The sequence below is a fragment of the Carassius auratus genome, chromosome 28 (genome assembly GCF_003368295.1).
Source record: "Carassius auratus strain Wakin chromosome 28, ASM336829v1, whole genome shotgun sequence".
Classification (NCBI taxonomy): Eukaryota; Metazoa; Chordata; class Actinopteri; order Cypriniformes; family Cyprinidae; genus Carassius; species Carassius auratus.
In genome coordinates this window covers 8,236,633-8,258,918 of record NC_039270.1, presented here as the reverse complement: position 1 = coordinate 8,258,918, position 22,286 = coordinate 8,236,633, and the positions used below count along the sequence as shown (strand labels likewise).

The following is a 22,286-nucleotide window of genomic DNA, read 5'->3' as shown; positions in this document are numbered from 1 at the left end:
AAGAGCATGATGTGACTCATTTTTATAGTTAGACCAGCAAAGGTTAAATTGGTCATGCAAACAGAGTAGGATGACTAGGAAAGAATACCCATCTGTATGCACTGGCAGACTTTAAACATCCCAAAGTACTGAGAAATAGAAGTAGAGAGTACTGGGAAATAGTGAAAGTAGTGAAGTGAAAGTACTGCAAGAAAAGATGAGGAAAAAATAGGCAAGTGACTAAGTGACACAAAACTCTGGGAAATTATATAAAATCATTCGGAATGAAAATGAAACCATATCTGAATATACGTTATATCGTACATCCTCACACTTTATATTTCAAAACATCTATTCAAAATATTTGAATTAACCTTAGGCAGGAGCTACATGAGATGAGTGATTTATTAATTAGCTAACTAAATAAACACACAACTTATAAAAATAAACATACATCACATCACCAACATATCCCCATAGCTGCAGTTCAAGAGTTTTTCATTTTTAGCGGCATGTCAATAAATCCCAAAAAACTTGATTTTGTCCAACAGCAAAAAAAAAAAACAAACAAAAAAAAAAAACCTCTAAAGTAAATGCAACTATTAAGAAGCACAAAAACAAGCAGGATGAAAAAATCAAAACACCTGATCACATCGAAAGAGAAACTCACTTTCATGTCAATGAAGGTTACAAGGCATCAATCCCCATCTTTTTTTTTTAAATATGCTGCATGTCCTTTTCATTAACTTTTCTTTGTAATAGAAATTTCACTATAAATTATTACTTATTAACTATTAAAAGAACAGTTCATTACGTTTCATCACAATGTTTCCTAGGATTTTTATAGGAAATTCCCAGCTCCACGGAAACAGAAGGTGAGCCTCTTATCAGAAAACAAGTGATAACAAAACTCAGAAAATGCTATTCTAGTAATGCAAAAAGTGCATTTCCAGGCTGTAGGGGGAATTTGGTGAACGCACAGTGACATCTTGTGGTGTGTGAGTCAAGAGGACAACTGAGGCAAATGTATTAACTGAACAATTCTAAAGACACATACAGATAAAAACAAACACCTGGTCTACCATTGAGTATTAACCAGGCTCCACAGGTCATCGCTGATCTCGCAGGGCGAGCGGGTGGATGTGTCTATGTTAATGGAGGTGGCCACATCCGTGCTGTAGTGAGCTGCCAAGAGACACAAGAGATTTCATACAGTCTAGAACATAATCATCATCATCATATACAGTAAATGTGTCAGGGTTACCTCCTCTCAGGATGTGCGGCTCTGTGTCCACCTCCAACTTTATCTTGGTTACTTTAAAGCAGAGCTGAGCGATGTATCTAAATCAAGGGAGCAGCAAAATAATACAAAACAGCCTTTTTTTTTCTGGACATGATCAGTTCAAAGCAGTCTGGTAAAACTTTTTAATGTTTATGTTTTTTTCCAAAAAATATATATCAATTTTGCCCTAAATAGGCAATTTATAGCTCTTTGAAATATTTCTGAATTCTGAAAAAGTGTGTCATGGGTTCCACAAATATATTAAGTAGTTTTGTCAGTGCCGATAGCTTAGTTGGCACTTTCTTATAATAATAATAAAGTAAAAAAATAAATGACAACACTGAACATTTTTGCAATAATAATAAGATGTGTGTTGAGCAGCAAATTAGAATGATTTGTGAAGGATCATGTGACACTGAAGACTGGAGTAATGATGCTGAAAATACAGCTTCTGCATCACAGAAACAAACATTTTAAAAGAGAAAACAGTTACTTTTAAATGGTAATGATATTTCACAGCATTACTGTTTTTACTGTGCTGTGATCAAATAAAAGCAGCCTGTGTGAGCATGTTAAAAACATTTAGAACGGTACTGTACATGATCAGGATTGGGAAGGGTACTTTTAAAATGTATTTTATGGCAGACTTCAAAATACATGCTTTAAATAGTCATTTCTAACCTATTTTGTTGGATTACACAAATTTTGTAACCTAATCTAAATACTTTATAATACTAAAGTATGTACCATAAAGGGTCTTTGAGGGAAAACTGACATCCACCAAACAACTCAAGGGCATGATGTGACTCATTTTTGTAGTTAGACGAGCAAAGTTTAAATAGGTCACGCAAACAGAGTAAAACGACTCGGCTTTTGAAAGAATATCCATCCGTATGCACTGACAGACGTTAAACATGCCACAGTATTGAGATTAGAAATAGTGAAAGTAGTGAAAGTACTGCAAGAAAAGATGAGGAAAAAATAGACAAGTGAGTAAAAAGTGACACAAAGCCCTGGGAAATTATATAAAATCATTTGGAATGAAACTGAAACCATATCTGAATATACGTTATATAGTACATCCTCGGACTGTATATTTCAAAACATCTATTCAAAATATTTTAATTAACCTTATGCAGGAGCTACATGAGATGAGTGATTTATTAATTAATATACACACAATTTTTAAAAAAATAAACATACATCACTAACATTTCTCCATAGCTTCAGTTCAAGAGTGTTTTATTTTTGTCATATCAATATATCCTAGAAATCAGGATTTGGTTCACCAGCAAAACAACCAATACAATTAAAATGCAATAAAAGTAATGTTTAAGGATTAAGCACACCAAAACTGAAACAAAAAAGCAGGATGAACAAACAAAATGCCTGATCACACCGAAAGAGAAACTCACTTCATGTTAGCACAATTTACAAACCACCGATCCTTATCTTTTTTAAATATGCTGCATGTTCATTTTATAGAAATTATTTTTTCTTTATAATACTTTTCTTGAGAAACCTCTCTCTAAATTTGATTGTATATGAAATTCCCTGCTCTATTGAAAAATAAAATCTACAGTACCAAACATAGAAAATGATTTTCCATGGCATATTATTTTTAATAACATCAGATTTCCACAATATGTTGTGAAGAAAAAAAAATGCAGATTACTTAAAGGCTATGGTGCAGGTTAAACACTACTTTCGATTAATGGGTACGTAAAGCAGTCAAGATATGTATATAAAGTTAGAAATGTCTCCAAAATGGTGTTAAAGTCCAGTTTTTGTAGTTTTTGGTTAGTAACGGTTATTTTTTACGCAAATCGGCGATGACGTCACATGAGGTAGACGTGCTGGAAGGTAGCCCCAGCCTTGCAGCTCAGCAGCTACTAGAACTAGTTCTAGCACTCAGTGATTATGGCGTCTAACTGGGATGAGGAAGAGGTGGAAAGACCCACAGTTAACATTTATGATGGCCCACAGCCATATAATTTCGAACCGTTTAGACGTGACAGGGCGAATGAGGAAATACCGAGAGCCGATGGCAATCAAAGACAAATAAATGCATGGTCAGAGGAGAATGACTGGAGAGTTGGTGAAGTGTCCTGGTGAGTTGCTACCATTTAGAAACGAAGCAATGACCGCTGGAGCTAGTAGTCTGTGAACAGCAGTGCATACAATAACAACTTTTTTTTTACTGTCAGTGAATAGCACCGAATAAAAGTCAACGTTTTCTTTATATCTAGTGACAGTGATTATCTATGGGCTAGCTTGACAGTCCCACCTGTGAACCCCTACTGTTAATTTCTAAGCTTTTACCACCTCCTCCGGTGAAAATGTTGTTTGCAAACGTAGCCGACGCCGACGGCTGTGATTATTGTTGATAGTGCCAACTAGTTTTCCTCGTGATTAATTGTCATTGACACCGTCAGGCTTACCGGTAGAGGGAGTGAGTAGTATGCGTCTGTGTCGCTGTGTTTGGCAGGTGTCTGTGTGGGCGGTGTCGTCCCATGGAAACTGTGGTGGAGAGCTTGTGTTGTAGGGAGGTGAGCGCGTTTTGGTCGCTGGTCGAGGACCTCACCCCGCGGCCAGCAGATGTAACGTGCCTAACGCAGCATCCTGGATTTGAGGCATGCTGCCTGAATCCGTTTGTGCTACACATAGCATACTCACACTTCAGGCAGGATCATGGTCCCCTTCAAGCCAGCACGCACGAGTATGTTCATGGTTTATGTTTACTTTACCAATCTTTTTACACTGTGTCTTTTGAACAACAGCTATAGGTGACAGGAGATGTGTTGCATACACAATAAACATGCATAAGAGACAGGCTTAAAATGACGTTTCCAACCTACTTACAGTTTTAAACTTAAGAATCTTTCCTACTTATCCCTAGGCAATACCGGTACACTGCGTACAGGCAGGCTATACGCTGGGCTTATGGAGTTTTAGGCAGGAGTATAAGGAAGCCTCTACCCTCTTGTGTTGTTTCAACCATCAGACAAAAATTTCAAAGTGGTGACCAGACCTATAAGGGCTTTCAATGGCCTCTTTTGGATGAAAATTAATAAAAATAATTGCTTATTCTGTTGTGATCCCCCAATTGCCCTTAAAATGTTATAAAGCACACAGAACACATGAATTTTGATAAGAAAACACAGTTTATTGGCATTGCTTTTAACGGTTACTGAACATTTACTGAACAAAGACGAAGATTACTGACCTGAAACGTTTGCACAGTTTCTTTTGTTTCTCTCACACACACACACACACACACGCAAAAGCACATCAAGCAGACACACAGTGAGCCCAGACAACACCGCACACAGAGGTTGACAAGGCACAGGTAAAATGATTGGTAAATTATTTTGAATTACATACAACAAATTTCATGCAAATAACAGGCAGAGGAGCAGACATGCGGCATGCAGGACCCCTTGAATGGGGTACAGCGACAATTATTGCCACTTACAAAGATGGAAAAAAGTAATAATTTTGTGCAAAGTAAAACCAAAGCAACAGCACACAAAGAAAAAACAAACCATGCAGCATGCAGGAAGCCACCACCAAATTAGATGACATGGACAGAGGGAAAGAAGATAACTAACTAAAATAAATACTTACAACTAAATCATTGGACTTGTCTGTGGAAAAAAAATAATAATGTGAAATTAGGTTTTTTTGTAACGTGACTGCCGGGCTAGGTAGAGGCTGACGGCCTCCTCCTTCGGAACCTGTTCGAAGGATTTGGCGATGGGGGCAGGTGCATCGGAGGATAAATTGTCGCTAACCTCTCGAAGAGCTGAAGGTGAATTGGTGTAGCTTTCCCGAAGGGCCTTCATTAATGATGTTGCATAACCTGCAGACATAATAATAATAATACTGTATAAAGATCATTGCCACTGATCACAGATGTCTCTTGCACCATCACTGCTTACCGTATGAGGCTGCCTCTTTGATGGGAAGCACCACATGGGCACCTTTTCTGAAGCGCGGATACCGCACGCAGTACTTCTCCGTCCCATCACTTCTCCGTGCTGTCTCACGGTTGGCATTGTGATTATAATGCAGCGCCGCTAAGAGAAGCCTACAAAATAACACATTTGAGAATTTTTTTAACTTTGTGTATGCATGACAAAATACTACAATAGGCATGATAATAGGTACTATTATTACTATAAACGGCATAATAATTGACAGTATTATTCCATTGGATAGCACTGACCTGCTATACATCCCAAGGTATGAAAACCCTGTGTGCTTGGGCGCGAAGTGCAAGATGAGGGAGTGGTAAGCCTCAAGGGAGAAGGTCTGGTGCTGTGGAGACAGCTGTCGAACATCCTTCAGTAAGGCAGTCCTCATGATTATGTTCTCCAACTTTACTGCTGCCAATGAGCCTGCAAAGACCAAGACAGGGAGGCAGACAGATACACATATGAATTATAGCAAACATAAACAGTAAACAAAATGTTATGAGATTGCCAGTGAATGAAAACATTTCATCACAAAGGTCACATGTCAAAGCATCCAAACAATCACTCAGACAGCAAATACAACAAAACTGTAGAGCGTGCATAATACCACATACTGTGTGTACTGTACCTGGGTCCAACCACTCTTTGTTGCGCTGATCCCCGTCTAGAGGGCCATGGGCACAACTGGAGAAGGCAGGGGTGTCATGGTCATGAATGTCCTGGATGTGGTTGACTAAACTTCTCCATTTGGCCTCCATGACCGCTGGGTTTCCATCTGGGGTTGAGGCTGCAGTCCAATAGAGGTGATTCACTATAGCAGGCCTCCACAACTGTAGTTGGTCACACTCTTTTGAAGCTGCATCCAATGCCTTCCCCAGACCTGTTTTAGAACAAATGGTATTAATTGATATGCAATAACAAAAACTGCTTCAAGGTTCCAACAATGAATACATACTTTTGGCAATGTGCCACACATCAAAATAATGCCGTGTCCCTTCAGGGCTCAGCTCCTCTCTCACCCATTTGGCAACCTAAGGAGAAATAAACAAACTTTTGTGGATGATTGACCTGTGTGGCCCTCAGTGCATCAGAAAACCACAAACATCCAGCTTCAATGCAATTCAGATATTTACATTCTATACTGCATTTTTATTGTAAATACCTGGCGATGACGGTCCGTGATCAGCGTTGCCAAATGCAGGTCCTTTCCCCTCAGCAGGTCAACACTGCGCTTGAGCCCTTCAAGCTCACACCATGAGCTGTTGGGGACCTCTGAGCTCTGCAACATGACATAACAGTGTAAGTGTAGAATGCTGGTGGTGTTGAAGGAGGCGTGGATGAACCGACGCGTTGATGGTCCAGGTATTATGATACACTGTACTCTAGTTAGGCAATACACAATAAAGCTCTATGCATCGTTGTACTAGTGGAAAGATGTTATATTAAGATACCATCAGTTTACCAAATTGCAGAGTTCATTTCTTTGTCTAATAACATCAGGTTTACCTGAACAAGCTGAACATCCACCACCTTGTTCACTCTGTCCTCTATCAGAGAGTAGGATCCATACTTCGCGCAGTGCCCAGGAGAATCTGACCTGGAATTAATTACAAATTTGAATTATGTTTCAAGTTTTTAAAAAAAAAGGTCTGTAAAGACAATCCACTATGTCATCTGCAAATGCCAACTAAAGCCACCTTACATGATAACAAATAACAAAATCAAAACATGCAACTGGTCTATGAGCTCTCACACTGGTTTACCTGCAGTCACCAGCAAGAACTAGCCCACCATCCATTGCCCGTAGGTCACTAAAATTCTTTGCTTGATCATTTTGCCAGGCCTGAACGATTACAGGGATAGTGTAGCGGCGCTGATGGCGAAAGAAACTGCTCGCACTGATGCACTGCAGGCCAAACAGAGTCAACATTCTTAATGTCTGGGTGGCCAAACATCCAGTGAAATGAATGGCCCCACTTAACAGGAGGTTGCAGGTCGGCATGTTCCTGTGGAGCATTGGTTGGTTTTGCCAGAAACGGTGGTAGCCACATGATGCACAGACCTAGATATGTAAAAAAAAAAGAAAAAGAGTAATCAACAGTATATCAGGATTGAATATAGATTAAGTACTGTACATTACTGGTTTCATGTTTCCAATGAAACACACATGACCAATACAGTATAACACTCAAATATGATGCCATCACAAACCAACAGACTAAAGCCAGCCTGGTACATACATTGTAAATTATCTGGCAAAACAGTCAGAGCTATCAGATTGTAATTAGATATTCTGATTTTCTAATCAGATGGCCTGCTGCGCAAACAAAACCGTACCTGCTTGATCTTAACAAAAGTTCCTTCCTGCTGCACGATGGTACTATCTGACCTCTCACAACAGGCCGGACAGATGGCAAAAAGGCCCATCAGCTCCTCTTGGCAAACAATGAATTTGTCAATGCCACTACAACAACAAAAAATTAGGGAGGGAGGGAGGTGTCATTCAAACTACCAAAGCTACAGTACACAATAAAATGAGCATTCAAAATGGTCTATGTTGGTTTTAAATTATCTCACTTGTGGTGGGGGTCACACGCGTAAGGTGGCTCCTCATCAAACAAGTCCTCCTCATGCATCGGCTCTTCGGGCACCCACGATAAGTCACTAACGACAGAGGCATTATCATCATCATCATCATCTGTCTGTTCAGGACTAGCGAGGGGAGTGGAGGTTTGTGGGCTGAAAGACGTCTGTGTGCCCACGCTGACCATCTTGGGCTTCAGGTTAACCTGCACAGCTGTGGAGAGGCAGTAAACATACCCAAACATGTGACAATCATAGCAAATCCAAGCGGCTATATTTTGGTGTAGGCTATTAATTTAATCAATGTGTATGGGAATGTACTGCTTGCATAGATACTGGCAATGATTTAGACAGAATATCTACCACTTAAAATACCCAAGACTTACCGCGAGACCATCGGGGGGGCTTCAAATAACACTGTGTCACAGCGTCAGAAGTGGAGGAGGACAAGGGCTGATCGCCAGTATCGACACTCTCCACAGTGTCTACACTGTCCACGGTCTCCTGCTGTGAGGTATCGGTCATCATCTTGCCAAAACAAATATAATAAGTGGTTATAAATGTCTAGAGTACATGTGGTGCATAAACTCTATGAGGTAACGTTAGTGAATTTACTGAGAGGTAGCTAAACTTTGAAGTGAAAAGTGGATAAACTGTTTCTGATATTTCAGAGGTGGGTAAACTGTGTTTACTTGCGTTTAGCTTCCACTACACGGTCACGGTCAAATATATGTGAAATATATGTGAAAGAGAACCGTAGCAGTCTAACACAAAACGCAAACACACTATTGTGAAAGGCGATCGATTCCCGATGTCCATATTATGGATATTTACTTCAGGGCAATTTTGTTTTGGCTCATATTCGTGAATCACGAAATATGCTTTTCTAATTTCAGAATGATCATGCTTGTAGTGGAGGCTGTGTCAAAGGGAACACGGTATGCAAAATACAAACAGAGCTAGCTAAAACGCAGCTTGTAAACATTAACGTTAGCATGATGCTTACCGTGGCAATATATCGCTTGCGGCAGACGGTGTCTCTCGACCTCGGGACAGGACAAGCAGAGAGGTTTGCATTCACAGACGGCACGGCGGTAGGAATTAACTTAGCCATCCTCATACTTTTTAAAGAAAGTGCGACCATCTTGGCATCCCCTGAGTGGTAATCCTCCTCCTTGAAATGCGCGCTGCATATTCTCGAGTAGGCGGTGACAGAGCTAGCTGAAAAATCTGCCCGCCTAATCTTGACAAATTGCACCCAGCTTCGGAAGATCCCTTTGTCCTTGGGGAAACAATGGACCCTATGTCCAGTTTTGCTGGAGTTCTTGCACCCGCCACAAACACAGTAATAAACCATGTTGTCTACTTATTCTCTACTCTTTCTCTAAGCTATCTTTTATGCTATGCTATCTCTGACTATATATTTATGCTATGATATCTATCTATGTATCTATCTATTTTTTTATCAATCTATCGATCTCTTTCACTAGCTACTACTCTCACTACTCGTCTCACTCTCTCAATGGTATTAAGGCGGGCTTTCGTTTGTCGTCCAAAAGCGAGTACCTCATGTGACGTCATGCAATGCATTGTGGGAGAAACAAGATTCATTGCTAACCTGTAGCTAACCGCTAAGATTTCACCTACTTTTCCTTATTATATTTCTTTTTTGTAATACCCTACAACATCAAATACAATGGATAACTGTTTAAATGTTTATTACGAACTAGAAAATTGCCAGAAAAGAAAAAAAAAAAAACCTGCAACATAGCCTTTAAAATTACTGATGCTCAAGATGGCAACTGAATTCATTAAGACTAAGAGCTGGTTGTGTAAACTTTTTGAATGAGATGAACAGGGTATATTATCGTTATGAAGTCTTCTGGGAAACATAAACTGAAGGTCATGTACTAAATGAAAAAAAAAATCTTAAAACAAAATTAGCAACATGTACACATCATGCTGTTCAAAAGTTTACACCCCGTGCTTTTAATGCATTTAGTTTCGTAAGCTTCAATAAATGTTCACCTTTCATAATTTTTGTGTATGAGCCCCTCGAGTGTTCTTAGTTTAAAAAGATGGATCTTAAAATCATAGTCATTTTTGGAAAGGGTTCAAATCTGAGAACGTGCAGGCGCTAGAGGATTTTTCTGAAGAAGGATTAGTTCACTTGTCATCCAAGATGCACATGTCTTTCTTTCTGAAGTTGCAAAGAAATTATGTTTTCTGAGGAAAACAGATTTTTCTCCGTATAGTGGATTTCTATGGTTCTCAGTGGGTTGAAGGTCCAAACTGCAGTTTCAATGCAGCTTCAAAGGGCTCTATAAAATTCCAGCCGAGGAATAAGGGTCTTATCTAGCAAAACTATTAGGCCTAAAAACAGTAAAATTATACTGTACTGTATACTGTATATACTTTGTAACCACAAATGCTCATCTTGCACTAGCTTGACCTCATTCATTATGTAATCTCCCACATGTGACGTAAGTGAAAGTACTAACCCAGTGTCTACAAAGCAGACGTGCAAAGAAATTCAAGCGCCCTTTACAAGAAAAGGGTAAAACAATGATGAAAGATGATTTTGAAGTTGAAAATGAGAGTTTTTCTCCCTACCCTACCCTTTTGAACCGGAGTACACAGACTAAGAACTAACCATGTGTGACTTTTCCTACGTCACATAGCATCACATAGCTAGAGCAAGACAAGCATTCGTGGTTAAAAAGTATATCAGTTTAAGTTTCGCTAGGTAAGACTCTTATTCCTCGACTGGACCTTCAACCCATTGGGAACCATTACAATATATGGTGAAAAATACTGGAATGTATTTTCTTAAAAACCTTAATGTTTATTTTATTCTGGTGAAGTGAACTAATCCTTTTCCAAAAATTCATATTAAAATCAAAATAGCCAACTTCCAGTTGGTCGTAGCTGATGACTGTGAATTAGAAAGTTGTCCGTCTTAATAAGCACAATTTATGTACAGAGTTTGGTGTCTGTAGCTAAAACGCCCCCCCCCCACACTTTTGACAAAATGTGCCGCTACAGATTGCCTCTTCCATGCCCTTTTAGGAGTTTTTGCCATGGTCTATTTATTATCAATATTATCAATATTGATATGCGTTGTACGTATAAGTAATGACAGATAGTTAAGATTCAAATGCTTGTACATTTCTGAATGGGGCATTTTTTTTTTTATATGTAAACGTCTGTTATGTGAAATAGCTAATTAAAATAATATGCTCTTAATTTATATATATTAAAAAATATATTTAAATTGTGCACATTCTGCAAGACAAATTAAACTTATGAACAGAAAATCACCAATTTCTGTTTACATGATTTGCTCTTTAGTTCCCTAAGCCACACCCCACACCCAAGCTCCACCCACCCAATCTCAAGCCAATAAGAACGCTCTCATGAGCTCACAGACTTTATTAGCTGCATGCAAGAGTTCAACGCTTGCACTTTGTTGTTGCAGGTGACTGTACTGTGCAGAGGACTGTGTTTTACTTATTTAATTGTTTGTTTGTCCTGTGTGTGTGTGTAACTGATTATGTAAGCGCTTTTGTTTGATGCTATATATTATTTCGTATGATTTAAGTTTGGCCTAAATGCTACTTTTTTCATGCTTGCTCTTAGTTCCTGTTTATGCATATGCTTTAGTTATTTGATGTGCAGTTGATGAAACATTGTGGTTGCCTTGTACCTTATTTAGCACTGTTTATTTGTAAATTGAAACTCTCTGTTCCCTTTACAGAAACCACACGCACATCTACATGCACAAGACCTCCTTGGATGTACACTAAACTTTCTTATACCAGGTTTGACTAGACTGTACCTGTACTGAAAGGGCCTAACTGGTAATTTGTAGGGATGTAACGATTAACCGCGAGCCGATTTAAATGTGTGATGATTCAAATCTTTTGAGATGCGAAAGGGAATCGCGATTCATTTAGAAGAAGAATTTCTTAGAGGAATTTACTGTCTTTAGAAGAGTTTAGATGATATTTTCTATTTTCATCTAGCCTCTAATGCATATATATATTATAATGCATATTAAATACATATGTAAACAGTCCCTCCAGAAAAACGCGGATTATTTTTGTGATTGTTGCGGGCAAAAATCCTTGATTTTGCGGCAGGTTTTCTTAAAAAATGCGATGGAATATGTGGGATATTTTTGCAATCTTATGCGATGAAATTGCGGGAACTTGCAAAAACTGCGGTTTGATGGAAAGGGGACCCCCCCCCCCCCCAACACCCTGTTCTCAATAGGCTACTACCTTACTGTAAAGAGTCATTTCTTATGACTTCCTATGATAAGCAAGCATACTAAATCACAGAATATTTAAGTTCTCATTCTGTTTTATTTCAGACCTTAATTAAGACATGGCTCAAACTACAAAACATTGAGTTAAACAAGTTCTCTAGCTTTACAAAAGGAATATTCAACAACTTCTGTAAAAATGAATACAAATAAAATATACACACAAATATACAAATGCTGTTTTACAGGAATTGCAAAGTGCAATCTCTTACTGCAACGTAAATTATTGTACATACTACTAATATACTTACAACTGTAAGGTTTTGGTACTATTCTGTAACAAAAAAGCACAATCTTACAACTGTAGAGGTGCATCAACTTCTGGATGAAACTAACGTTACAACAGTCCACTGTGAAAATGAAAACTAACTGCGCAGCCTCTAACACTGGCCTATCATTCACCATACTCATCCTCATCCCTCTCTCAAAATAATTTGCCCCCACTGTCATGTAACACACCGGGTAACTGCTTTGCGCGGTCTTTTGCGCTTATTTTTGTTGGCAGATGAGAATGATTTGCGTCCTTCACCCTGGTTTCACCGCGGGCTTCACAGATGATGTTCACGTCGCGCAATTACGTCACTTCATAAGGTTCCCACTGGGAAATAATGGCGATTTACTTGTGTGAAGTAAACGCAACATTTTTCAACTTTCTGCTAAGATATATGTGACTTTTTTGCAACGAAAATTATTATTATTATGAAATCATGCTACCTCCGCATATTTTGCTTCCTGAAATCGGCGATTTATGCGGCGAAAGTGCGGCGTATTTGAAAAAATGCGACCCCCGCATAAATATGCGGCCCTTGGCTGATTATGCATTAAATCACGCGATCGCATAATCGCGTTTTTCTGGAGGGACTGTGTAAAGCGCTGTTAAAAAAAGAACCAAAAAAAGTGCAACATTGTTTTGTTTACAACAGAAACCAAGGAAAGGCTTCAAGCGCTACCTGCTGGCAGAGAGTGAATCTGCGTCTCATTCAGCTCATCCACTGTTTCATGCAGATATTTTTATGTAATTTTATGTAGCAAACCATTGTTTCTGCCCCAAAATTTCTACATTATACAATCTAATCAATTTAAAAACTGCTCATGTTGCATGTATGCAGCATTTGTGTTTGCATCAGGATTAAAATGCAGCTTTTTAAATGGAAAGAACAAACAACAAACACAGACAAATCCTTGTTTTGTTTAAATGAAGTGCTATATTAGTACATTATTACAGTTATATTTCAAATAATTCAAAATCGTGAATCGAATCGTGAGTTGAGTGAAGTGTTATATCCCTAGTAATTTGAATACTACCTATTAAAAGTGTAACTATAATGACAAAGTTACACATATTTTGTATTTTAAATGCATAAGTTGCATGTATTCTGTAACTCTACCAGCCTGTGCATGATGGGGCATTGAATAATGTTAGAAACACAAGGTGAAGTAAAGCCAGCTCAGTCTTGCTTACATGGCTGAAGGAATGACCTCGATTGTATCCTCATCCACTTCCTCTTGCAGAGTCTGAATTTCTTGCTCAGTATCTCGGAGTCTTTCCAGCTCTTTCAGCAAGAATCTGACCCATGTGTTAGGGATTTTTTATTTTTTATTATTTATGTTTTTTTTATACTCTTGTGTTATATGTATGCATGCTCCTGAAAATTACAACCAATTCATTGTGAGCTAGTGCACACACTTGTCAAATAAAGTTCATTCTGATTCTGATACGGCCAGTTATTATAACAAGAGCTGGTTCTGGTTCTGGTCTCCAGTAAGGATACTCCTGCTCCGAGTCCAGGATTTGGCTTTTGGAGCAGCTCCGCAGTACTTCCAGCTCCGTCCTCTCGATCTCCTGCACCATATGGCTCTTACGCTGCTCTAAATCCAGAAGCTTCTGACCGACCACTTCCTCTGCATGTACAAGATCTTTAAAAGGAAGACAACACAGAAAAAAAAAAAATTTTGTAAAGTAAATATTAATAAGTAAGTTAAAAGCTGTACTGAAGTAATACCATCTAAGAGTTCGCCTGTGGTCTTCTTGGTCTTGGCATGGTGGTCAAAGAACTGCTGCAGCTTCTCTCTCACTCCTCGGAGAATGCTCTCTGCCTTACTGCTCTCGATGAACTCGATCAATGCTTCCCCTGATTTCTCAAGGTCTTCCTTATGCATCGCATCGTTCTGTGACATGTCTGCATTAATCATGCTTCTGCAGAAAAATGCAGCACATACAGAGGTCAAGCTATATGCCATAAATGGTAAATGGACTGCAGTTATATAGCGCTTTCAACCGACCACATGGCCATCCAAAGCGCTTTACAATTTGCCTCACATTCACCCATTCACTCACTCATTCACACACCGACTGCGGTGTCAGCCATTCAAGGCGCCATCCAGCTCGTCGGGAGCAGTTGGGGTTAGGTGTCTTGCTCAAGGACACTTCGACACTTGGTCAGGTGCAGCCGGTGCAGCAAACCTTCCGGTTTGTAGACAACCTACATGAACCACTGAGCCACTGCCGCCCAAGCTATATGCCATGACAGAGCATTTTTTTCAAATAGCATTCACCAAAAACAACTCAAAAAAATGAGACAAGCAATATGTTATAGTTGACATGCTTCATAGTATACAATAAATGACAGATGTATACAACAAAAAACAGATCTCTAAACAAGCTAAAGCAGTGGCGGAATGCAGAAAACAAATATAAATATGAATAACAAAACTTAAATATTTTATATTTAGTTACAGTCAATGCATTTTAACTGGACATCAAAACAGAAACATGAAGGCTACATTTTAATTAACAGTTTTGCTTTATATGTTAGGTATTATTCAGTGCTCAACAATATTTTTTTTTTAATCCAAGCAATAATACCCTAGTCTCCAAATTACCAATATTTTATTTTCAGCAGTGCTTTTTAGTTTTGTTCCCAGAAATATTTTTATTTTTATTAAATATCTCATTCATCTACAGCTATAATATACCTCCATACACGGCATACAATGCAGAACATTATGCTTAACGTTATAACGCATTTTTATTGATGCTTTATTTTTACACATTCTACAAAACCTGTTAAAACAAAAAGAACTGCGAATCATAATTTAGTCGCTCTATTAGCTGTTAATGTATATAGTCTAGTACAAAATATTATAAATAATATTACAGACTGCTGTTGAGCAAACCTGAAAAACATTATCTCAAAACAAACATACATGCACGATTTACTGATTTAGTCAACTAAATAACTTTTAAAACACTGATCTAAATAACACTTACGAATAAAACACACAACATGGTGTTTTATTGCAGTATATTTCAGAGTAAACAGTCTCACCCAATACATGCGCCGCTTATACGGATTTCAAACTGGCGGCTGTTTGTGAGACTTTCCAGAAACGCGCCTGAATCAAAATCAGCTTCAGTACTTCAAGCTCTCGTTTTCACCCTCCTTAAGAAGGCAAAATGTTTTAATAAATTACATGATACATAAAATCCACTTGTTCTTCTAATATATTGAAGGTAATTTTAAATAGACGATAAATCTACTGTCAGGCAACTATTCGAGATACCTAAACCGAGCTAGTCAACACGTCAAAACCAAAACTATATCGTGCAGTGTTGGCAAGTGCTACTTTCCTCTTAATTTGTTATATTTTAAAAGTGAGTCAACCATATGACAACCATATAGTGTTTTTCATTTCCCGGAGCAGAGTGGTCAACACATAATATGAAAAGGAAATGTGGAAGAAGTGTCTTTATTTCTTCTACAACTCTTCTTTGTATTTTTTTAAGAACACAGATAAAGTTCATATTCATGAAACAATGGTGAACCAGAAATCTTCAAGATTCAAGCCATGTAATAGAAAATGAGAAAGCTATTATTTCATGGTTACTGAAAAATGCCAAACACAAACTCTAAATGGCTTACTTGAAGCATCACTGCTTGCTCTTTTTCTCCTGCTTTTCCCTTTTCTCCCGCTCTTTCCTCTTCTGTCTGTACAGCTCTCTCCTGTATGTGTCTTTGGATTTAGCCCGTAGGCTTGGAGTCTCTGTCTGCTGAACTCTCTTCCAGCCATCTTCACTGTCATGGATCGGGAAAGTAAACGTGTGATAGAAAAACACAAACACTTTTTATTCCGTGCTTTGATCTGGAAGTTCTTCACATCACATAGCTCCTCCCTCTCGGACCTAAACAAGGAAAAATGAAGCAAGCCTCATAAAAAACTCATTCCAGACCAGTGGGGGAAAAATTTGTTTATTTAGCTAAAAAACAGATAATATCATTAAACATTATAACTATATATTCCAACACTTCTCTATTGTTCCCGGCTAACACATATCCTTCACAAGAACCGCTGTGTGGTACCTGTACATGAAGGTCTTCCTCAACAAGCACCAGTGGTTTAACTCACTTTCATCTGCTTTCAGGATCTATGGAAAGACGTTTAGGTGAGAATAACATGGAAACAATAAATTAATTTATTAATAATAAAAAAAAAAATACAATAAAATACTAATAAATATATCACAGAAAATAATACATGATAGATTATTTACGTTAAATCATTCAAAATTTTTGGATGCACCAATCGTGGCTTATACAACTAATAATTATTTTTATGTTTATGACCTATACGAATAATGGACAGAATAAAAAAATAAAAAGATATACTAATAATAACTACTGATTAAATATTTGGGGTCAGTTTTTTATGTTTTTGAAAGTCGTCACTTATGCTTAGATGATTTATTTGATCAAATATCAGAATATTGACCTCATATACTTGGCATCCCTATAAAATCCACATAAACCTCCAGCATCACCACTGAAAGATTTATACAGCTTTCAAATGCTCTCTGATCTAAATGTGACACTAATGCTAATGTACACCGGTGATTTCCAGTGCAGATCTGCTCAGAGAGAAGATTACTGTCCTCAGATCCTGGTCAGAGTTACTCCCACAGGAACAGCAATACCAGGTCAGACACAATCACTCATCAGCACAGAACTCAGAGTCAGTCATCATCCAAACACATGACGGTCACTCGTAGCCCCTCACCTCATCAGTGGTCAGACCAAAGTCATTTGGTACAACTTCTCTACAGCAAAATCTGCAAGTCAAGTAATCCACATAATCCAGTTCATAGTACTCGTCCAGATACTGCTCAGAGGTTTTCTCCTCTGGAAACATGACCAGAATGGACAAAGAAGATTATAGATAAATACAGCAGGGTAAATGTGGGCGGAGTTTCCTTCTTGACTGACCAATGACAGATATAGGGAGTGTCTAAAAACTTTAATAAACCTCCAGTACTCACTTGGATCAAAGACTGGCTTGTTTTTGGTGATGATCTCTGCAAAGTGGGATTTCTTCCTTTTCCTTCCCATTAGAGGGGCGTCCTCTTTGGTCTTCTTTTTCTTTCCCTTTATCTCTTTCTTTCTCTTCTTTTTAGAAACGTGCTGTTGACTTGGGTCATAGTCAGCATCCATCTACCCAAGAGCCTTCAGGTGTGAACACAGTAGTCCTGTGCTGCTTCTGTAGTGCAGCACTATCTGGACAATTACTCACCATCTTTTCTGTAGTAATAGTACTTTGTTTCTGGACGTCGATCGTGGTAATATCCTTGCTGTTTATGCACGGACAGAAAGCTCTTGGAATTCATCAAAAATACCTTACTTTGTGTTCTGAAGATGAACAAAGGTCTTATAGGTTTCGAACAACATGAGCGTGAGGAATTAATGAGAGAAATATAATTTTTGGGTGAACCAGCCCTTTATGAATGAGAAGCGGTCTTACTATAAAGCCAGGATCCTCAAAGTCGGCCTCATAGTCTTCCTCTGCAGCATAATCTTCCTCATCTCCATACTCTTCCTCATTTTACTCATTACCGCCCCATGTGTCCCAGTTCCAGTTTTCTAACACAACATATTTATATCACAAAACTTTGGGTTTTTGGTAGTTGCAAATGTTTTCCAAAGACGTCCTTACGCTCACTTAGTCTTCAGATATTTTCAATAGTCTTCAATGCTTTACATTGAAATCGTTAAATCCTATTCTAATTTAAAATAACTGTCTTCTTTTTTATATATATTTGTAAAATGTAATGTATTCCTGTGATACCAAAGCTGAATAAAAGTATTTAAGTGTTTAAAAAAAAGTGTAGATGGAGATCCATCCAAGAGACACAATGCTACCTGCTAAAACATCGTCATCATCAAACTGTGGTTTCTCTTCCTCGTTCTCTCCATAGTATTCATCCCCAAAGAACTTGTGTAAATGAGAATGAAGAAAGGTGCATATCAAACAGGTAAGCATCAAACAGGTAAAAAGCAATTATTTAATCATAAGCTGTGACTGAGGTTTAGTTCCTACAGTCACTGGTGGGATATCTCTTATTTCACACACAACCTGCATGAGTTGCTGGGGGTCAAAGTCTCCCTCCAGGTCGACATCATTGAAGGCCAGCTTCTCATTTCCTGTCAGCTCCTGCAGTTTCTTCAGTTTGTCCATGATATCTGACCGCTTCAGGTTCTTCAGTTCCTTCAGCCTCTGTTTCTTCTGCTCCTTCTCCTGTGAGACACGTTAGGGATATTAATTAAACAAATCTGATTCTCAATCCTCTTGAAGGTTCCTTAGTTCACCCAAAATTGAATCTTTTACTGATGCTGTTTGGTCACGTTAAGTGTGAAAACAAATACGTTTTACATTTATTCATTTAGCTGACGCTTTTATCCAAAGCAACTTACAATTGCTCTATATGTCAGAGGTCGCACGCCTCTGGAGCAACTAGAGGTTAAGTGTCTTGCTCAGAGACACTCTCCCAGTGGATTCAAACCAGGGTCTCCCACACCACAGACGTGTGTCTTATCCACTGCGCTAACACCACCCCATTCTTTCTTTTTTTAAAGAATGAATACCTTTATTCAGCAAGGACACATTAAATTGATCAAAAGTGACAATTAAAGAATTTTATATTGTTACAAAAGATGTCTATTTCATATCAATGCTGCTCTTTTCAACTTTCTATTCATCAAAGAATCCTGAAAAGCAGTTAGATTAGTTTACCTTTTTCTTCCTCTCTTTCACTTCCTCCCTCTTCCTCTTTCTTCTGTCATCTTTGCTCCGGACTGATGTGGCGATGTTGCGAGGATATGTTTTGATCTGTGGAGGAACAGCGGTTTGATGGGTAATAATGATTAAAAAAAGAGCTTTGCTCTTCACTGAAGGAACTCAGGCTGCTGTATAACAAAGTTGTTAATGACAAATCACCTTTTACCTTTCCAGCATCAGGCTCCTCAAAGCAGGAGTTTTCTTCCTCTCAAAGTCTTCCTGTTTACATGAATGATTCTCCTTCTTCCTCCGAGTCATCCACCTTATCCTGCATCAGCTCCTTACAGGTGGGGATTCTAAAAGCATCGACAGACACAGAGATACAAAAGTTTGGGGACGGTAAGATTTCAGATAGCAGCACACCAGCGTATTATAATGATTTCTGAAGGATCATGTGACACTGGAGACTGGAGTAATGATACACATTCAAATATCTATTTATATTAATGTGTGTTCATCACTTGCTGTAATACTACAGACAAACCCCACCTATCTTCTTCATCCTCCTCCAGGCAGTCCTTGTTGAGCACGTAATCTTGCAGGAAAGACTCTCTCTCGTCTAGCTCGGGGATGTTCCAGTAGTCACGCAGGTATTTCTAGATCAGAAAAGAGCAAGAGTCAGGAAGGCCTTTAGTTATCCATTAAATATCTTAAAACCGAAGTAAAACCCTGACCATTTCCTTAACTTCCTCCTCGCCCTCCAGCTCCGCCTGACCCTTCAGCCACTCCACATAGTCGGCTTCCTCGTTGTCCTTCAGAGAGCAGGAATAGACAAGCACAAAGAAAAGGTTTGATGTGTGGAGAAACATTTTAAATGAAAACCGAGTCCATTTCCATCTGAATGTTTTTGTATCATTTGTATGATTTGATCAAATAATTAGTGATGTCAAACCATTCATCTCATCCAAAATAAAGTAATTTGTTTACATAGTATATATACATGTGTGTGTACTGTGTGTGTGTGTGTGTGTGTGTATGTGTGTGTGTGTATATATATATATATATATATATATATATATATATATATATATATATATGAAGAGTTCAGATGCAAAAAAGTGCCATCTGAAATTTTCATCTAAAATTAGGATTTTTATCAGGCTTCTATATTTATGTTCAGTTATTTAACTTTAATAGTCTGGAAAAGGACTTGCACATTGCAATTTAAAACCTAAGCATAGGAGCTTGATAAAAATCCTAGTTTTAAATGAAAAGTTCAGATGGCACGTCGTGGAGAGGCGGGGTTCAGTCAGACGGTCAGACCACTAGAGGGCAGAATATCGTGTAAAATAATGAAAAAAAAAATAATTCGTCTGAAATTGGTTTTGATCTCGTTAAAATTATTATTATTGATAATAATAAAAACAAATAAATAAATAATAAGAACAATAAAAACAAATGAATTATAATGTAATAGTGATAATATAATAGTTAAAATAATATAATAACTATATTGAAATAATTAATTATTGTGTAAAACTAGATTATAATATGAATTTATAAGCAATCAATTATATATAATGTTAATTAATCCTATACACATCCTATAATATTATTAATAACAATACCCAAATATCTGTCCTCCTCTCGGTGGCCCCTGCTCTGGCCCCTCTGTCTGACTCAAGGTGCACTAACGGCAGACTAGAGAGAAAGGTAAACAATCCCCTTTCCTACATATAGGCATGGCAGGAGGCCAAGGTACATGACAAAACAGAAGTAGCTCAGAGTTCAGCTTTCACCTCTTATTCACTGCTCTGATGTTTTCCGTCACAGTTCAGTGTTGATTAGGCTCTGACCTCCTTTCTTGAACTTGACAGTTAAGACTAGAGGAAGAAAAAGCTGTAAACACAGAAGTAGAATACAGAATAAAGTGGAGCAGAGGAAACAAAGAGTAGAATCCTCCTTTTCACATACTGTAATTACAGGTCAATAATGATGTTTATTTTTATTAGTGTGTGTGTGTGTGTGTATATAGATATTATTGTGTTTCTTTGTCTTCTACACTTAATGATGAGCTGTGTAAATGATAGAATGATGGTAGAAGTGTATTTTACCACCAAGCACAACAGTCATCACTGTGGCAAGCACAGTCACAAAGCAAACACGCCACACAAACATTGTGCAGTGACAGAGTGTCCAGGTATCTGAGGCTAATCATTAGAGATGTCAGAAAATAGGATTTCTGGGAGATTACGAGAGATAAAACGATTACGGGCTGTTCTGGACACATTGTGATGTACAACAGTTTTTTAGCAAAAAAAAAAAAAAAACTAAGCCAAATAAGACACAGATCCAGAACAGTTGAATTTGATGGCCATAAAATATAAAGGGCAAAAGCAGTACAACACAACGGTTTTGCTGGGACATACACTAAAGTAAAAACAAAGTAAAAAAGGTTTGGGGTCAGTAAGAATTTAGAAATGAATGCTCTTCTTTTCAGCAAAGACACATCAAATAGATAAAATAATAATAACTTCACAAAATATAAATTTAGTTTTTTTGTTTACTTTCCATTTATCACAAATTCAGAAAAAAAAATTCATGAATTCCTCAAAAATATTAAGCAGCACGACTGCTTTTGATTTGTGATAATATTAATCAGAAATGTTTCTTGAGCTGCAAATCAGCACATTAGAATAATTTCTGAAGGAAAATGTGACACTAAATGGGCCGATATTTTCAAATACATTCAAATAGAAAACTATTATTGTTAATTGTAATATTATTTCACAATATTACATATTTTACCATACTTTTCATCAAATAAATTCAGCAATGGTGATAAATTAATATATAATTTTAGATGTAAATACAGTAGACAGATGAGATAATTTGAAAGATTAACACAATGGACGTTTTATCTAACACATAACCCCCAAACAATGCTCACTTTGAACTTTTAAAAGCCTGTAAAAGAAAGCTGCCATACACTCAGATGAAATCCCACCCACGTCATTCCACGCCTGGTTTTCTGCTCGCCCCTTCAGTGCCTGAAACATCAGTGTTAACAAAACATGTCAGAGGTGGAGCT

At 37.9% G+C, this 22,286-nt stretch overlaps 3 protein-coding genes and 1 non-coding gene across 9 annotated transcripts; all 4 read right to left on the bottom strand.

Annotated features, from left to right (window-relative positions):
• Nucleotides 1–366: 366 nt before the first annotated feature.
• Nucleotides 367–16,158, bottom strand: LOC113046676 (kinetochore protein Spc24-like). Of its 5 annotated transcripts, none has more exons than XM_026207570.1 (6): nucleotides 16,072–16,158; nucleotides 14,152–14,345; nucleotides 13,921–14,065; nucleotides 13,611–13,715; nucleotides 1,244–1,320; nucleotides 367–1,164 (listed from the first exon to the last, which is right to left on the bottom strand). In XM_026207570.1, exons 2-6 carry the CDS (start codon nucleotides 14,339–14,341, stop codon nucleotides 1,058–1,060), a joined length of 624 nt encoding a protein of 207 aa, XP_026063355.1. In that variant the 5' UTR covers nucleotides 14,342–14,345; nucleotides 16,072–16,158; the 3' UTR covers nucleotides 367–1,057. The 5 variants fall into 5 exon arrangements, with proteins under 5 accessions (XP_026063355.1, XP_026063353.1, XP_026063354.1 ...); XM_026207568.1 differs by lacking the exon at nucleotides 16,072–16,158 and adding an exon at nucleotides 15,478–15,541; XM_026207569.1 differs by lacking the exon at nucleotides 16,072–16,158 and adding an exon at nucleotides 14,499–14,557.
• On the bottom strand, nucleotides 4,759–9,604 carry LOC113046674 (uncharacterized). 2 transcript variants are annotated; one of them, XM_026207565.1, is made up of 13 exons: nucleotides 8,828–9,600; nucleotides 8,208–8,349; nucleotides 7,816–8,035; nucleotides 7,576–7,702; nucleotides 7,002–7,300; nucleotides 6,745–6,835; nucleotides 6,401–6,517; nucleotides 6,194–6,269; nucleotides 5,867–6,118; nucleotides 5,490–5,661; nucleotides 5,203–5,351; nucleotides 5,056–5,123; nucleotides 4,759–4,908 (listed from the first exon to the last, which is right to left on the bottom strand). In XM_026207565.1, exons 1-13 carry the CDS (start codon nucleotides 9,176–9,178, stop codon nucleotides 4,891–4,893), a joined length of 2,082 nt encoding a protein of 693 aa, XP_026063350.1. In that variant the 5' UTR covers nucleotides 9,179–9,600; the 3' UTR covers nucleotides 4,759–4,890. The 2 variants fall into 2 exon arrangements, with proteins under 2 accessions (XP_026063350.1, XP_026063349.1); XM_026207564.1 differs by having other exon boundaries at nucleotides 4,759–5,123; nucleotides 8,828–9,604.
• Nucleotides 16,159–17,054: 896 nt separating the features above from the next.
• Nucleotides 17,055–17,150, bottom strand: LOC113047686 (Z30 small nucleolar RNA). The gene has a single exon (XR_003276344.1). It is a non-coding gene; the product is annotated as a Z30 small nucleolar RNA (small nucleolar RNA).
• A 479-nt stretch (nucleotides 17,151–17,629) lies between these two features.
• On the bottom strand, nucleotides 17,630–21,328 carry LOC113046549 (protein KRI1 homolog). The gene is given in 9 exon segments (XM_026207362.1): nucleotides 17,630–18,060; nucleotides 18,340–18,715; nucleotides 19,211–19,306; nucleotides 19,422–19,551; nucleotides 19,745–19,851; nucleotides 19,930–20,007; nucleotides 20,824–20,896; nucleotides 21,052–21,094; nucleotides 21,310–21,328. Coding segments are annotated over 8 exon segments (783 nt in total). The 3' UTR covers nucleotides 17,630–18,060; nucleotides 18,340–18,478.
• Nucleotides 21,329–22,286: the final 958 nt, after the last annotated feature.